At 40.7% G+C, this 18,505-nt stretch overlaps 3 protein-coding genes across 3 annotated transcripts; 2 read left to right on the top strand and 1 right to left on the bottom strand.

Moving 5' to 3' along the window:
* Nucleotides 1-124: 124 nt before the first annotated feature.
* LOC134437229 (P2X purinoceptor 7-like) lies at nt 125-2,308 on the top strand (the record flags this gene model as incomplete). The annotated part of the gene is made up of 4 exons (XM_063186733.1): nt 125-596; nt 917-986; nt 1,680-1,834; nt 2,170-2,308. Coding segments are annotated over exons 1-4 (471 nt in total), but the record flags the coding sequence as incomplete, so codon positions are not given.
* Nucleotides 2,069-6,208, bottom strand: LOC134437211 (uncharacterized). The gene is made up of 9 exons (XM_063186709.1): nt 6,056-6,208; nt 5,661-5,943; nt 5,297-5,471; nt 5,114-5,190; nt 4,344-4,524; nt 3,193-3,441; nt 2,931-3,102; nt 2,595-2,743; nt 2,069-2,491 (listed from the first exon to the last, which is right to left on the bottom strand). The coding sequence occupies exons 1-9, from the start codon at nt 6,085-6,087 to the stop codon at nt 2,313-2,315; spliced, it is 1,497 nt and encodes a 498-aa protein (XP_063042779.1). The 5' UTR covers nt 6,088-6,208; the 3' UTR covers nt 2,069-2,312.
* A 7,564-nt stretch (nt 6,209-13,772) lies between these two features.
* LOC134437214 (zinc finger protein 420-like) lies at nt 13,773-16,473 on the top strand. The gene is made up of 2 exons (XM_063186712.1): nt 13,773-13,867; nt 14,608-16,473. The coding sequence occupies exons 1-2, from the start codon at nt 13,855-13,857 to the stop codon at nt 15,828-15,830; spliced, it is 1,236 nt and encodes a 411-aa protein (XP_063042782.1). The 5' UTR covers nt 13,773-13,854; the 3' UTR covers nt 15,831-16,473.
* The last annotated feature ends 2,032 nt before the right edge of the window (nt 16,474-18,505 follow it).

Here is an 18,505-nt window from a genome sequence, read left to right as displayed (position 1 = left end):
CCAGAGGACCCACACTGGTGAAAGGCCTTACCAATGTGCGACATGTGGAAAGGCCTTTACACAGGCAGGTGCTTTAAAGATCGCCTCTCGACGTTATTTCATTAATACTACCGTGTTCCCCAATGTTATTGAATGTGTTACGCGTTGGTCCCGTTTAAAAAAACGCTGTGGTTATTTTGTTTCAAGCTGGTGTTTAGGGCCGGAAAAATGGCTTGTTCAGAAACGACAGGGTTTTCCGGCTTTCAGGGCTTACCCTCATGAATATGCGTGACGCGATAAGTAGGTGTCTCTGATTGGCTCCCTCTCATGAATATGCGTGACGTGATAATGAGGTCTCTCTGATTGGCTCCCTCCCATGAATGAATGAACCCGCCTCCCCCGCTCGCGCTATGTACAACTTTGGGGAGCTACAAGCTGTTAGCTAGCTTAGCCTACCGGTACTTGGGTCCGTCTGCTGGAAAACATTGTTTTTGGAACTAAAATCTCAACATGTCTTCAGAGATACAGCCGTATATATATGATCCTGAGTCAGAGGACGATGGAGAGGTGGAGGAGGAACCGATTCCTCATCGTTTGACTATGAACGTTTCGGAATGGTAATCTCAATGTTTATTACTATATATTCTTGTCGTGTTATTACAACAAGTATGCTTAGCGTTTTAACAATCGCTTTCAACTATGCTTTCTAATAATAATAAACAATGTTGTGACCAAGGTCTGATTCTGTAAGCGTTTGGTCTTTGTAATCTTTTAGTATGTTGATGTTACTACAACCAGAAAGGGTCTTCCTGCTTAATTCCTCCTCTAAAGTAGTGTGCTTGTCTTCAGATAACAGTTCACCAACACAGAATGATCATTCGGTAATATTACACCAATATGAAGACAGAAATTGTCTAATACCATTCATGTTTGTTAGGTGTTCATGCGACAATTGTGAAAGAATGCCGCTGGAGGAGGAGAACGTTTGCTGCCGTGAGATTCCCCAGGTACGATAGACTTTTCATCTCTTGCTCAAAATCTTGTGTGTACAACCGTGTTGGGCAGTAATGCATTTCAAAAGTTACAAACTACTACAATGCATCACTTTTTGCTGTAATGCGGTAATGTAAGGCATTACAGGGCAAAAAGCTGTAACATTTACTACTTAGTTACAATGCTATTAACTCAAGTTGCAATGCATTACAATGACCTGGATTGTGGTGGGTCAGAAAGAAGCTATTCCTGAACCTGGTAGTTTTAGTCTGCATGCTGCCCAAGTAGCATGTAATCAGTAATGCATTCGTTTTTGAGTAACTTGCCCAACACTGGTGAGCAATATGCATCATACTCAGATGCTTATGCAGAATACATGTTTGAAGTATAAATGAAAAAGAAATAAACTGTTTATTTCCAACACAAGAGGTAACTTGTCTTAGTAAGCAAGCAGATCCATGTACTTCCGTTATGATCAGCAAACGGTTGGCTCAAAAGGGTTTCAGTGTTTTTCAGTAACATCACTGTCTCTCATTGGGTGGAGTGGAGTAAATGGTGTAACAACTATGTTATGCCATGTGCTAGTGTTATAGGTACCAAAAACATATCTATATATATATTTTTAACTTTGGACACCTCTGCACTTGTGTGATGATGGGTAGCCTTTGTCGTTGATAAATGATACACATTCATGTTCAACTTTTTAGGTAATGACAAGACTGACCGATACCATCACCCCTGTTGCCTGCATGAGCCAACACCCTGGACTAGAACCTGTGTGCCTAAATATATATGCACTGCAGAAAGCCCTCAATGACTTCCGGACAGACCACGGAAGCCTGCGAGTGAGAGGCTACCAAAGGTACTCGTTCTGTAAATCTTCAAAGTTAAAACGGTGTGCACAGGCATGCTGTAGTTGTACTATACTCACTGCACTGTTTAAGTGGCAGTAAAAGCAGTCACTTCTATTGTAAAACACACCATAAACTACACATCACTACAATTTTTGTTTATCATTACTCATTGTTCCAGACTGAAAGTCATACATATCTGTGCACAGTGATTTATGAAAAAGAAATAACACCGGGGGCTCCTGTAAGAAATCGAGCAATTTATTTACAAATGTTACATATAATTAAAAAAAATGCAAAGGCACAACATTGACAAACAGTGTATACAACAATCTTTGTCTTCCAGACGATGCCGGCATCTGGCCTACAGATGCTTCGTCAGTTGGTGCTGGGGCTGGCTGGGGAGAAAAGTCCGCGTTGTCATCCCGGCATGTGTCGTTCGGCGCATCAGACAGGAGTTTCCGGACACGGAGGGCCAGTATGTAGGCTTCAGGGCTGCCCTTGATTGAAGCGGGATCTGTAGGATTCTACAGCTTCTGCCAGTGGAGGGTGGTGGAATGCTGAGGACAGGGGATTCGGAACAGGAATCTTTTCCAGCTCCTCCAAGTACGGCTTAGGGTTTGGGATGACCTCCTCGAACAACAGACTCATCATCTTGTGCACGTAACCTGGGAAATATTGTTCAGTGTAAATATGTATATCCTTTAAAAAAATATTTTGTTACAAATGTAACTTTTCAGTGAAAAGATTAAAACAATTGTGAAATCTTACGGTATGTTGCTTTTGTCTTCACTGGCTTCACAGAGTATCCTCCCTTTTTGGCCTTGGGGTAGTGGATGCTGTATCTCAAGGTTCCTTTTGTGGTTCTTGCCTGGGTCCCGCCTGCATTTTCATTGAAGTGAAGTGCTGCCAGATAGTGTCTGTAAATCAAATTTAAGAAGCATATGGTTAGTGGCCCTGTGACCTCAATTGAGCATAACCATAGCAAAACGATGCTTTACGAGTAGGAAAACACATTTCTTTTTGGAAGATTTAGACATTGCTATTCGTGTCACTGGCACTACTGCAAACATGTTGAAAAGGCTGGCATTTACAAACATATAGTACCTGCACAGCATTCCGATGAAAGGAAAGACCACATTCTTGGGTGTGAACCGCAACATCAGGCTGTGAAATGCTTCCAGAGTTGACGTTTGGTACCGGGAGCTTAGTTTCTCCACATCATTGAGAACCCTCTTGTTAACAAGAATCTTCTCCATCCTCTGTATGGCTTTGGTACCTGAAAAGATAAAGCGTAATGTAAATATCTCTTCAAAAGGCATTGTCACAACATGCGGCGAGTTCATAATAAAAGTATAACAATAAGTACCTGGTTTAAACCACTTCTTGCGGTCTGTGCTATTGCGGTCAGGGTGGAGGTATTTCGGGAAGATGGGGTTGTCGTGCTCGTGTTTGTTTTGCATATGGTTCATCACAGATTTCCACTTGGCAAGTTTTTCTGGCCCAGAGGAGGAGGATGTTGCACACCAGTACACGTGGTTGCTGATCCCTCGTTGCCACTTCTTCACCACCTCACAGTCTTTCTCTTTAGCTGCTTTTGCCACCTTCTTGGACAGACCTGAGAGTCACAAAAGGTATTAGTGTACTTCACACTTGTCATCGGGGGCAGATTAAGAAATTATGGCCCCCTGGGCCAGACACCGTCTTGGCCCCCATACCCCCACAAAAAAACATATCTTGACCCTGCTAATCAGACATGCTAAGAAAACTACACACAGTGCTCACAGCTAGCAGGTAATGGGAGACTATGATACACCCCAGTCCCCCATGCTATAGAGTTCGGGTGCTATAGAACTTTAAACGTATGTAGTGTGTGCGCAGAGGGACAGCAACACATTTTTGCCAGAGGGTGCTGTGGGTGGGTAGAAAATTTGTGTAGGGGGGTGTGGGTGAAAATGTTTTTAGATGCAATTACCTGCATTCTTATAAATTTCAGGGCAAGGAATGGCAACCCGACTCACTCCCTCATATTTGGGATGTTGAGATGACAAAATGAGTGTCACATGGCCACACACGTGATGCTATGCTGAGATTACTATAAGCCCAAAAGCGCAACTTTAAATGCCGAATCCACCTAACGGTAAGTATGCCTACACAGAAGTCATTTTTTGTAGCAACCACAATCAATGGTAGCATCTCATGAACTCAAATAATTGGAAAGATAACTATTGCTACGGTGGTTTTGAAGGCTGGTTTGGGTCGAGGCCATGGGGCCAAGTTGGCATAGCCTCTTAGGGACTTGGCCCTCCGGAACTGGCTTGGCCTAGGGACTATACCAGGACCAGTATGGCAAATGTGGTTTTGAAGGCCGGTTTGGGGTGTTGGCCGCGGGGCCAAGTTGGCCTGCCCGTTTGGGGCCTCATAGGCCTGTTCACTAATCCACCCCTGCTCGTCATGGTCATACATATGAGAATCCTACGTGGAATTAAAAATGCACTTTGTAACCCATAAGGTACTGACCTTTCTCCAAATGCCACACATCATAATAATGTGTTATCTTGCGGTCTCTGAGGAACTTCTGGATCTGGGGGTGACGGTCTGTGACAATGTAGTCCACAGCCACACCCTTCGACTCCAACAGCTGCAGTCCTCTTGTGAGTCCCTCTTTCTCCATATTGTGGCTCCCACCGACTTCATTGCTCTGCGAACACATAGAAAGGAAGTATATATTGACTTAACACAAAGCTTATATATCTTGCCTAGGACGTAGTGTTGAGTTATAGAGAAAGAATTGTCAGTGAGAGTGAAAACAAAGCAGATAATGGGCAATGTGAATTGTGTAAAAATGTCTGTTCAGAATTGTGCCTCCTGGCCACAGTGACTGACAGTTTAGGCCCTTTCTCCTCTCTCTGGTCACTCTCACACCTCAACACTCAGCCCATCCCCCATTGTTTGTGAGAGAGATGCTGCCCCCCCCCCTCTTCTACTGCTCCCACTGCTACTGACTTACAGACCCTTTCACTGACCTACAGACCTGGTACTTTTCCATCATGCACCAAGCGTGTGGGTAGGCAGTGATTGGCCCAGCAACCAGACCTTCCGGCTCCAGAGGTAGGTCCTGGCCTACTGGGAACACCCCCTGGCTCGGCACCCTGCTGTGCGTTCTGGCCGGACAACCTGTGTAGCTTACTGTATTCCTGGACCAGCCCTATTATACAGTCCTTTACCGGGGGCTTACTTAGCTCCATTTTTTACAATGTCCATCATTCTATACACAAGTGCCCACTAACCTGTACTAGTTGAAGGTCAATGATGCTGTTGGTCTCCAGATTCATAAGACTGTAAGTTCCATACTTGGCACAGTGTCCTTCAAATACAAAACAGGGCTGTTATTCAAATTTCATCACACATTTGGGTCCGTATTGCAACAGTTATACATGATGTGTGCAGATAGACAGATGGAAAGAACTAACCAGGTGAATCTGCCCTCATGTCCCCGCCAAGCTTGACTTTTTTGTGCCTCAGAGACTCCACTTCAGTGTCTTGAAGCTGGTGCCATGAGTGAATCACTGCCGGCTCAAGGAAACGGTTTGCATGCCTCCGGAATGCTGAGTAACTGATGTTTTGGAGGCGCATGGCTTGAAACATCTATAAATGAAAATATATATGTAATAAATAAAAGACTGAGGCAGCTAGTTTTGGTAAACCCTGCCACATGGGGTAATAATACAAGCTTTATTATTTCATTACGCAAGCAATGAGTTACTTATGAAAAAGTTATTCAAAAACTACACCAGAAAATCCATAAGGTGTTGAAATAAAAAAAGTATACTTTACCTTTTGCACTTGATAGAATGATGATCCACTGAAATATACGGCTGCTGACAGTTGGATGTTGCCTACTGGTGTGCTCTTAATTAGTGGCTGGCTCTTCCATTGTCTGAAGAACTCACAGTGGTGGCAGATCTGGTCGATGGATAAAAATGTTCCTCGCCTGTATGTTTTCAACTCTGGTGACTTGCTGCACCTTGGACAGCGCTGGAAGAGTTCCATGATATTCTTTTCAAAAACTATGTATTTTTTGTCGGTGTGACCAGTTGTTGATGTTGAGAAGCTGTCACTATTACAGATAAGACGGAGAAAGAGAAGGGGAGAGAACATTAGTTTGACAATAAACTCTTCAATACAAATGTGTGTATTAATGTCTGATGAGAACATGCAGAAGCACTTACGAAAGCTGTGACGATTCTGTTAGCGTGGTCATCGACTGTGCAGCAGGGTCATATGTTGGATCGTGAGGATCAGGATCAGGTAATGAGAGGGTGTCAGTGACGTCAGCAGCAGCTGCAGCAGCGCTGGTGGTGGCCTCCTCCTCCTCCTCCTCTTCCTCCACATGAGGTCTTTTAGATGGGCGATGTTGAACGGGCCTTATGGGTGTAGAGGATGGTGGGCCCCATGGTGCATCAGAAGTGCCTACTCCTTTGCTTTCACACTTCTTTGCGTCGATGTCGCAATCAAATTGGACTTCTACAGTCAACAAAATGTGTGTTACTGACAGAAGACACTACACACTTTCACATACTGCAATGCCATAACCTGGGTGTTGGGCAGTAATGCATTACAAAAGTAATTAATTACTGCAATTTTTTGCTGTATTGCAGTAATGCAAGGCACTACAGGGGGGGATCTGTAATAGTTACTTAGTTACAATATTAAATAACTGAAATTACAAATGCATTCCAATGACCTGTTTTTTAGGGGTATACAGTGTGGTGGGCCAGAAAGAAGCTGTTCCTGAACCTGGAAGTTCTTAGTCTGCATGCTGCCAAAAACACCTCCGGGGTTGGAGGTGAAAAATGCATGCCTCATGAGATTGCTTCACACTGCAATAAATGACCAGATCTATATCTTGGCCTATTCTTTTTATGAGAGTAACTAAATTAATGCAAAAGTAGTGTAAATATAGCAATGGTGTAGTGTAAGGGATTTGGAAAAGACAGTAACATGTAATCCGTAATGCATTACAGCTTTTGAGTAACTTGCCTAACACTGGCCATAACATACAGAAAGGAGCAGTATAGTAGGGCCTATAGTAACTGCAAGTAGCTACACATTCTGGAATAGCATTTTGCTTCAATTCATAATGATCTGCCTCACAAGAAAGAAATGAAATATACAGAAACTGAAACAAAAATGTAATGTATAAACAACAAACCTTTGCTTCTCATGTGAGGGCCTAATGTACGCATTGACACCTGAGTAGTGCGCGTCGAACGGCGAGGTCGGTCTGTCTGAGTGGCAACATGGGTAAAGGGTGGCCTCAGTACTTGAGATGTGCTCTGTAGACAGAAAGAAAACGGGTCCCCAAAGCATTAGCATAACAAATGTGTCAATGACTGCAATTACACATAGGTGAGCTGTGGTGAATATTTTGGAACAGTTTTAGAAACACAGGTTTAGAAACTAGGTACACGTGTGCAGACATCCAAAGTTCCAAAAACTCATTTCAGGGAGATTATCGACCCTTGACACCTCAGACAATCAGAACGGCATTCGTGTTAAAAGGCGTGTATATTAGTGTGCTTTATATCGTCCAGTCTGCATAGAACATCTGCCTGCGATTTCTACTGGGACTTTTGCAGGGCGCACAAGTAATTATCTTTCTCTGTCCCGCATTGCCAATTGGAAAAACGTAGGCTACATAGTCTAAAACCAGGGATATTTTATCTGACTCGCGGGCAACGGGGAGTCGCTTTCAATGAACTTTATGGACACGTTATTTGGAAATGACCCTTGAAATGAGCACAGCTGCGTCCATCTTCGAGTGCCTGCGCGACCATCCGTAATGGCGATCTGGAGACAGTGATTGTACTCTCGGTGCGCGGCAGCTAAAGCCAATCACCCGATAGTTCAAAAATACCTACACTAACCAAAGCTTTGCCACCATTTCGTGACTTCGAAACATAAACGAATGAGGAGTATAACGTTATACAACAGGTAAACGCAAATTGGGCGTGTTAGTAAGCAAGAAGCACTTTCAAAGCCAGGGCAAAGGGGCGAAAAATAAACACAATTATTTTGTTTACTCGTTTGAACACACTCCGGTGTACTGCGCGGATTAATCTGAGTTCAGTAGCTCAAAAAAAGGGCTCAGTTGCATAAAACATTCTTTTTTGCTTTACTTAGCTTGGTCACTATCGTGCTGATACAGAACTGGAGCTAGACACACGCCAGTCAGTGGCTGTGGCTATGTAGCTCTAATTCTACCCATATCAGGCTGCCACAGAACGAAACAAGCATGTTGTTAGCCTATTGTAACAAAACACTGGATGCAAAACTTCATAATCCACGACTTACCGCTTGTGGGCTGGTGCCTGTTCTACGTGATGGTATTGACCCAGGTCGTAGAATCAGCCTTGTAGCGAAGCCACGGCTATATTCCCCCATGTTAGTGAAGTCGCTGTCCTGGAAATGTGTGGAACACAACACTAGTGTCTTGTTATATTTAGCTGGTTGTGATGTCCCATAGATGAACTCCAGCCATTTCTTCCGATCATCCTCCTTTTTGGGCAAGAAATGCATCGATGTCGATGCTTTAGTGCCACAAATTGCACACGAACGAGTATGTTCTGCCATGCTAATAAACAGTTAGCTTACTTAGCTTCTCAGAACCGCGGGTCTTCAATCTCAACAACTTCCTCTGGGGGGAGGTTCTTATCAAGGGCTCTGGTGAGGGCGGGGAGGGCAGGTTGGGGGTGGGTTGGCCCCTCATTTGCATTAGGAACGCCCCGTTTCGATGTGACGTACGAGAGAAGGGCTTTTCTTATTCGCTCCAGAAACTGCATAATTTATTTAAATTAGGAAACGCGCCAAGGGGAGGTGACGCCCCACTATGGGACCTTGGATGTTTGTGTAGCTATGGGTGACAGTCCGTTTGACAATAGGAACAGGTAAAACCGGGTTTTATGTGAAGTTGGCCTTTAAGGTATCACCAGACGACCCACACTGGAGAAAAGTCAATGTAATAGATTGGTCAGATATGGATGAACATTATTAAGAATGTAACATTTTTAGAATGCTTAATATGTATCTAAAATTATTTCACTGCTATAACACGAAGGAAAAAATGCAATTTCTTGAAAGGTCTTTTTTAAATTTAAATATCCTTAAGTATCTTTGTGTGCTCTGACAAGACAATGGTCCTGAATACTTTATTTCCCCATTACCTTTAAGACATACTTTTCAAAAATAGCTAAATAATTAAACTGCTCTCTATTTAAAATAACATGCAGAAATTCGGACCACCACTTAGAAACATTGTTTTAGACATCCTCTCATGAATTTAAGGATATATCTTATTTTGTTTTGAAGAAACATGTGATTCCATGTAAAATATGAATGTTTTGCACTCTGTAAATATGTACCACTATGGACTATATGTAAATGATTACCGTGTATGTGGAAGTGACTGAGACCACAAGTGGATATAGTAGTAAAAATATTTCCTTTGTTGTGTTTGCCCATGAAACATGTTATCAGTAGATGCTATTGTGCATATGCATATTTATATATCTCTGACTGAGCCAATGTAATACCATGCTGAGAAGAGATTCTTGACTGTAAGGTGCTTCTCCTGTTGCTATTAAAGAATAATGGATGGAATTGTGTTTGTCTTATTTGCAATTGTGACTAAGACTTATTCACCTCAACACACATTGGTTCCATTTAACAGCATTTTCCTTTGCAAATCTACAGAAACAACAAAATTAGTACCAAAGGTTTTTGGAACTTTACTAGAAGGCTGAACATACTGGAACCCAAGTAATTTCACTGCAAAAATGTGTTTTTTCTTTTAAGATTATTCCATTAGTTTTAAGACACAATTTCCAAAAACAATAAATAGATCTCAATTTGAAAAAAATGGAGAAACTCGGACAACCGATAATAAACAGCGTTTTGGCATCTTCTCATTAATGTAATGGTGCCACTCCTATCATTTAGGAACAGGAAAATGAGGCAACAATTTGGACAGGCTCGCCATAAACGATACTAGAAGATTGGGGAAGATACGAGAAGATTGCCTGTTCTAATGAGTTTTGATGAAATGGTCAGAATTTGGCGTCAACAACATGAAAACATGGGTCAACCCTGCCTTACATCCACGTTTCAGGCTGAGGATATAATTGCTGCAGGCAGTTCAGGCAGTTCTGAGGATAAAAGGGGCTTCAACTTACTACTAGACAGGTGTTCCTAATGAAGTGGCCGGTGAGTGTATATTTCATTTTTCATTTTTCTTGAAGAAGAGATTTGAAGTTTTACCTCTATCTCAATCAGTCATGACCATGAAGGAGATTAAAGAAGACTTTGATGATTTTCTCCATGAGTATTCAAGTCGACCTCGACAGGATGATTCAACTAACAAAGAAGACGTGAGTCCTGCAATAAAAATGGAAGAGGAGTCCAATGTTACAGGAAACAGTCATGATGGTATGATGTCTATCAGGAAGCTGTCAGAATCATACAAACTGGTTACAATAAAGAAGGAGATCAAAGAAGAAGACGTTGATGATTTTCTCCAAGAGTATTTGTGGCAACCATGGCCGGATGATTCAACCAGCAAAACAACCTGCAAAGAAGAAATCAGCCCTGCAATGGATATTAAAGAGGAAGAGGAGTCCAATGTTGAAGGAAACAATGTTTTAAACATCCTCCCATGAATTTAAGGATACATGTTATTTTTTTTCGAAATAACATGTTGTACTGTATGTGACTCCATGTAAAATATTCATGTATTGCACTTTGCAAATGTATACCGCTGTGGACTATAAGTAAATTATTACTGTATATGACGAAGTGACTGAGACAACAAATGCATACAGTAAAAATATTTCCTTTCCATGTGTCTCATGGAACATGTTAGCAGTAGATGATTATTGTGTATATGCATATTTATATATCTCTGACTGAGCCAATGTAATACCACGCTGAGAGGAGATTCTTGATTGTAAGGTGCTTCTCTTGCTGTGATGAATAAAGAATAATGGGTGAAATTGTGTTTGTCTTATTTGCAAATGTCAGAAAGAACGAACAAACCCCTCAATCCCTCCTCGCTACGGGCCTGGTATCGTATGTTTAATGTTACAGGGGTATAGTGTAACTAAAACACAAGTTCAGCCAATTTCAACATGCAGTTGTAATGCTCACATTACCCTGGACTTGTCAGTACCTCAGATTTTTTTCAACCTTTTCCGAGATCCTGGTCATTTTAATGGGGGCAAGTGTTTCTTTACATTTAAAAAAAACATCTTTATTTAGTCCCAAAAAAAACAGCCAAAATATTATGCAACATCAGCAGATAACTAGCTAACAGTGATACCTTTTGGGAAATATTTGGAGTATGCCTATGTTAAGAAAGTTTTTAATGTAAACAAAATCTGCCCCCATTAGAATAGTTCAGGTCTTGGATAGGGCTGAGCCGACAAATGCAGCATCACCAAGTACTAACACGTCCGGGGTAGCGTGAGCAATACAACAGCATATTGAAATTGGCAGAAATGCTCCTTTAATGACAAGAGTTTCACACCTAGAGTTTTGTATCTCACACCCCCTCCACCTAATCCCCCTCTATGCAGTTGCAGAATGGATCATGGCCACTTGCACTCTGAGGACAGTGAGAAAAATTCTGTCATTCAAATTGAGTATCTTCTCATCACCACATGTATGGTGCATTTCACACCTACACCCCACCCACCACTATTAAGATTCTAAGTGCCACACCATGGCCATCAAAATGGTGGACACTGCAAACAGTACTACCATTCAACAGGAATGTTTTCCCATCACCTTTAATTTTCCTCAGTAGTTCTTTATGTTCCACATGTATCAATGTTAGTGCACAAGTCTGGGATGGTGTATGTATGTTCAATATGAGTCTTGATCATGTATGCAAAGTCGGTATCAGTGTAAAGTGACAATAAATCAGATACCATAGTTCAGCCAGAAAGACTCCAGAGAGATGAATTAGTTTAAATGATTTAATGTTAACATTGTTGACATAGAATTGACAGAGGGTAGATAGTCTTTGGCGTAGGTCCAATCATCAGCCCGGGTCTTGCGCCAGCACATCCAGGAGAGCCTGCTGTAGCCGTGCAGCAGAAACTGGACCTTTAACCCCCCGGACAGGAAGACCAACCCGGTGGTGGTGGGGATGGTGGAGGAGATTTTGAACCGGCCATACCTGAGCAAGCGAGAGGGGAGAGTTAGACACGTCACTATAAAGGAAATGGCGACCGCTGATTGGCTCTGCAAAATGCGCACGTGACTTTCGTCTTCCTGGCAGAACTACCGCAAGCTCTCATTTATTAGAATTACATGATATGTCACTGAAAATAAGTATTTTAGTCATGCCCTCTAGTTTTCACTCAGTCGTGCTACTGTAACACATCGCCACTCTGAAATGTTTGGGATTTACTCCAGTCATATAATCAACAGGCAGTTCCATCCCTTCTGCCCTTCTGAAGGACAGCGGAAGAGCAAAAGAATGTTCTCTGATGATCTGGTCAATATGTTAATTTGTATATTTCATTTTTCAGTAATGAAGCTCAGGGTCGTAATCAGATATTTTCAAAGACAGAGGTAAAATACTGTGTGTTGTTCTGTATACTTTACCTTTAGAATGCTTCAAACACTTAAGTCAAACTCTTCTAGATTTGTTAACATTAATCACTGCCTTGAAGAAAAAATGGGGGTGGCGTATGCAGACTGAATGTATCATTGTTGGTCATATAAAATACAGATGACATGACCTCTGTGTCCTCAATGGTAGTTACGGCCATGATGACGCTATGCCAGATAAGTTCTACCATATTTTTCTTGGGACAGTATAACCAGATATTCTTTAAGTATAGAGATATGCCAACATAATAGGTTTCTATGGGCACCTAACATGACCAGGTTCCAGTCTGCCTAAAGGGGTGTGTCATAATGCTCCTAGCATTGAATAGAACAGACCTCAGGTCTGCCTAGGTCTGCCTAAAGGGGATTTCCCCTCCAATAATAGAACCCGGAAACAATGGGCCAATGGAACCTGTCTCTCTCTACTCTCTCTGGTATAACTCTTGACTGGAGTTTCATTCTTAGAGTCTTAAATTTCTCACCCACCACCCCACTATCACTTAATCCACCTCTATGGAGCGTCTGAATGCCAGGCCATGGCCATTCCCATGGACAATGCAAACTGCTCGGTCATTCAGATGGAATTCCAATGCAAATAAGCCCATTCTTATGGCCCGCCTACAGCTGCAGCTCATTGGTCAGGTTGGACAAAGCTGCATCTCATTGGTCAGAACTGGTTCCAGCTGAGGGAGGGGCCTCATCATATCACAAAGATAAATAAATTGAGTGAAGTGATGATCACAAATGAGAGAGTGAGTGAAGGTGGTATGTGGACATCTTGAAGAACACATCTGAAGTTTTACTTCATGACCATGGGGGACATTAAAGAAGAGGACTTTGATGATTTTCGCCAAGAGTATTCAAGTCGACCTCGAGAGGATGATTCAACCAGCAAAGAAGAAATGAGTCCCGCAATAAAAATGGAAGAGGAGTCCAATGTTACAGATAACAGTCATGATGGTATGACGTCTATCAGGAAGGTATCAGAATCATCCCAACTGGTTACAATAAAGAAGGAGATCAAAAAAGAAGACGTTGATGATTTTCTCCAAGAGCATTTGTGGCAACCACGGCAGGATGATTCACCCAGCACAACAACCTGCAAAGAAGAAATGAGATCTGTTATGGACATTAAAGAGGAAGAGATGTCCAATGTTATAGGAAACAGCTGTGATGGTAATAATATTTCCAGCAAGGAGTCAGAATCATCCCTACTGGTCACATAGAAGAAGACTCCTCGCAGAGAACACAAGAAAATGATGAAACAAAGTCATCTTTCTATAAGGAAGAAAATTGTTCATCCGTGGATATTAAAGAGGAAATTCACCATAACCTAATCGTGAATGGCAAAAATGCCATGTCCCCTACAAGTAAGTTTTATATCATAATATGGTAGAGGTGGTTGAGTATTCTCAATCCCATTTAACCCTTGTACAATATCCTTATTTTGTTTTTACATAGAAGGTGTTCAGGTATTTTTGACACGAGCTTATAGAAATTTTATTTTAAAAGGGGGAACAAATCAGCTCATATCCGACCTCGCTACCTTCTTCATGCTTGTGAATTTTATGGGTTTGTTTTTTCAGTTTTATGTTCCTCTCAAACATTGAGCTTCTTCAGTGAAAGAATGATAACTGCTACTATTTTTTCTCAAGCAAAAAAACTGAAGGCAGGTCAAAAAGACCTGTACACTAGCTTAGAAAACTATCCCCACTCTCCAGCCTTTGTTTTGAGTCTTTGGATGCAAAACGACAGTTTGACACAGTTTGAAAAACAACAGGTTGTTCCCATCAACAATCTTCTTAATGACTGTGGACCGACTAGATTTCCACATTTTTAATCTCACATTTAGTCAGGCTTGCTAGGTTACCTGAACAACTTAAAAGGGTTAAAAATATGTTGCCCTTAAACTTCCCTGATGTACACACATTGTAATTTGAAGGTGAAATATTTCCTTCTTACAATTGTGACCATTGGTATTAATTGACTAATGTGATTGCAAAAGGAAATAAATGAATGTGAAATGTTTTGAACAGCTTATCAAACAAATACAGTTATTTTTTTGTTCCTTCCCATCTTCCTGTTCTTAGATATTGTCTTTTTTTACCAGGTGTCCCTGCGGTCAACATGCATGATGGGAGGACACTTCAGTGCACCACATGTGGAAAGGTGTTTAAACATGCAGAATATCTAAGGAGACACCAGAGACTTCATACTCATTCTGGTGAAAAGACTAACCCTTGTAAAACATGTGGAAAATATTTTGCAACAAAATACACTCTTCAGGTACACCTGAAAATTCATACTGGAGAAAAGCCTTTCCCATGTACAGCATGTGGAAAGACTTTTCCACGAAAAGCTGATCTTCAGAGACACCTGATCATTCATACTGGTGAAAAGCCTTTTCCTTGTACAACGTGTGGAAAGACTTTCAGGCAAAAAAGTGGTCTTCAGAAACACATGAGAATGCATACTGGAAAAATCCTTTACAAGTGTGCAACATGTGGAAAGGATTTCACTAAGAAATGTGATCTCCAAAAACACCAGATGATTCATACAGATGAAAAGCCAAATACATGTACCACATGTGGTAAGTCCTTCAGAGAAGGAAGCAGTTTAAGGAGACACCAGAGGATTCACACCAATGAAAAGCCTTACCTTTGTACCACATGTGGAAGAGCTTTTAGAGTGGCAAGCGATTTAAGGAGACACCAGGTGTTTCACACTGGTGAAAAGCCTTACCAATGTGCCACATGTGGTAAGGATTTCACAAAAAAATGTGATCTCCAAAAACACCAGAGGATTCACACCAATGAAAAGCCTTACCTATGTACCACATGTGGTAAGTCCTTCAGAGAAGGAAGCAGTTTAAGGAGACACCAGAGGATTCACACCAATGAAAAGCCTTACCTTTGTACCACATGCGGAAGAGCTTTTAGAGTGGCAAGCGATTTAAGTAGACACCAGGTGATTCACACTGTTGAAAAGCCTTACCAATGTGCCACATGTGGTAAGGATTTCACAAAAAAATGTGATCTCCAAAAACACCAGAGGATTCACACCAATGAAAAGCCTTACCTATGTACCACATGTGGTAAGTCCTTCAGAGAAGGAAGCAGTTTAAGGAGACACCAGAGGATTCACACCAATGAAAAGCCTTACCAATGTGCCACATGTGGTAAGGCCTTTACACAGGCAGGTAATTTAAGAATTCACCAGAGTACCCACACTGGTGAAAAGCCTTACCAATGTGCCACATGTGGTAAGGCCTTTACTCAGGCAGGTTATTTAAGAATTCACCAGAGGACCCACACTGGAGAAAAGTCAATGTAGTAGATTTGTCAGATATGGATAAAGAAAAAAACAGTTGGCAAAGGTTTTTTTGTAACATTATTAGAATGCTTAACATAATGTATCTAAAATTATTTCACTGTTATAACACGAAGGAAAAAATGCAATTTCTTGAAAGGTATTTTTTAAATTTAAATATCCTTAAGTATCTTTGTGTGCTCTGACAAGACAATGGTCCTGAATACTTTATTTCCCCATTACCTTTAAGACATACTTTTCAATAATAGCTAAATAATTAAACTGCTCTCTATTTAAAATAACATGCAGAAATTCGGGCCACCACTTAGAAACATTGTTTTAGACATCCTCTCATGAATTTAAGGACATATGTTATTTTGTTTTTGAAGAAACATGTTGTATGTGATTCCATGTAAAATATGAGTGTATTGCACTCTGTAAATATGTACCACTATGGACTATATGTAAATGATTACCGTGTATGTGGAAGTGACTGAGACCACAAGTGGATATAGTAGTAAAAATATTTCCTTTGTTGTGTTTGCCCATGAAACATGTTATGAGTAGATGCTATTGTGCATATGCATATTTATATATCTCTGACTGAGCCAATGTAATACCATGCTGAGAAGAGATTCTTGACTGTAAGGTGCTTCTCCTGTTGCTATTAAAGAATAATGGATGGAATTGTGTTTGTGCTATTTGCAATTGTGACTAAGACTTATTCACCTCAACACACATTGCTGAGATAGCAGAGGTTCCATTTAACAGCAGTTTCCTTTGCCAAAATACAGAAACAACTAAATAAATTCCAAAGGTTTTTAGAACTTTTTTAGAAGGCTGAACATACTGGAACTCAAGTATTTTCATTGCAAAAAAGTGTTTTTTTTCTTGAAAGATTATTTAATTATTTTCAAGACATAATTTACAAAAATAATAAACAAAAGGATCTCAATTTGAAAAAAATGGAGAAACTCAGACAACCGATAATAAACAGCGTTTTGGCATCTTCTCATTAATGTAATGGTGCCACTCCTATCATTTAGGAACAGGAAAATGAGGCAACAATTTGGACAGGCTCGCCATAAACGATACTAGAAGATTGGGGAAGATACGAGAAGATTGCCTGTTCTAATGAGTTTTGATGAAATGGTCAGAATTTGGCGTCAACAACATGAAAACATGGGTCAACCCTGCCTTACATCCACGTTTCAGGCTGAGGATATAATTGCTGCAGGCAGTTCAGGCAGTTCTGACGATAAAAGGGGCTTCAACTTACTACTAGACAGGTGTTCCTAATGAAGTGGCCGGTGAGTGTATATTTCATTTTTCATTTTTCTTGAAGAAGAGATTTGAAGTTTTAACTCTATCTCAATCAGTCATGACCATGAAGGAGATTAAAGAAGACTTTGATGATTTTCTCCATGAGTATTCAAGTCGACCTCGACAGGATGATTCAACTAACAAAGAAGACGTGAGTCCTGCAATAAAAATGGAAGAGGAGTCCAATGTTACAGGAAACAGTCATGATGGTATGATGTCTATCAGGAAGCTGTCAGAATCATACAAACTGGTTACAATAAAGAAGGAGATCAAAGAAGAAGACGTTGATGATTTTCTCCAAGAGTATTTGTGGCAACCATGGCCGGATGATTCATCCAGCAAAACAACCTGCAAAGAAGAAATCAGCCCTGCAATGGATATTAAAGAGGAAGAGGAGTCCAATGTTAAACGAAACAATGTTTTGGACATCCTCCCATGAATTTAAGGATACATGTTCATTTTTTTTCGAAGAAACATGTTGTACTGTATGTGACTCCATGTAAAATATGAACGTATTGCACTGTAAATGTATACCGCTGTGGACTATAAGTAAATTATTACTGTATATGACGAAGTGACTGAGACAACAAATGCATACAGTAAAAATATTTCCTTTCCATGTGTCTCATGGAACATGTTAGCAGTAGATGATTATTGTGCATATGCATATTTATATATCTCTGACTGAGCCAATGTAATACCACGCTGAGAGGAGATTCTTGATTGTAAGGTGCTTCTCTTGCTGTGATGAATGAAGAATAATGGGTGAAATTTTGTTTGTCTTATTTGCAAATGTCAGAAAGAACGAACAAACCCCTCAATCCCTCCTCGCTACGGGCCTGGTATCGTATGTTTAATGTTACAGGGGTATAGTGTAACTAAAACATAAGTTCAGCCAATTTCAACATGCAGTTGTAATGCTCACACTACCCTGGACCCTGGACTCAGTACCTCAGATTTATTTCAACCTTTTTTGAGATCCTGGTCATTTTAATGGGGGCAAGTGTTTCTTTACATTAAAAAAACATCTTTATTTAGTCCCAAAAAACATCCAAAAGGTTATGCAACATCAGCAGATAACTAGCTAACAGTGATACCTTTTGGGAAATATTTGGAGTATGCCTATGTTAAAGGGACACTGTGTGAGATTTTTAGTTGTTTATTTCCAGAATTCATGCTGCCCATTCACTAATGTTAACTTTTTCATGAATAAAGTATTCATTATGACTGGAGAAATTGCACTTTTCATACATGAAAAGGGGGATCTCCTCCATGGTCCGCCATTTTGAATTTCCAAAAATAGCCATTTTTAGCTGCAAAAATGACTCTACTTGGACCATACTAGGAAATATTTGTTTATTACTTAGTAAACTTTC

This window comes from Engraulis encrasicolus, chromosome 21 (assembly GCF_034702125.1).
Source record: "Engraulis encrasicolus isolate BLACKSEA-1 chromosome 21, IST_EnEncr_1.0, whole genome shotgun sequence".
Classification (NCBI taxonomy): Eukaryota; Metazoa; Chordata; class Actinopteri; order Clupeiformes; family Engraulidae; genus Engraulis; species Engraulis encrasicolus.
The sequence above is the reverse complement of the archived record's forward strand: the minus strand, read 5'-3'. Positions and strand labels throughout refer to the sequence as shown.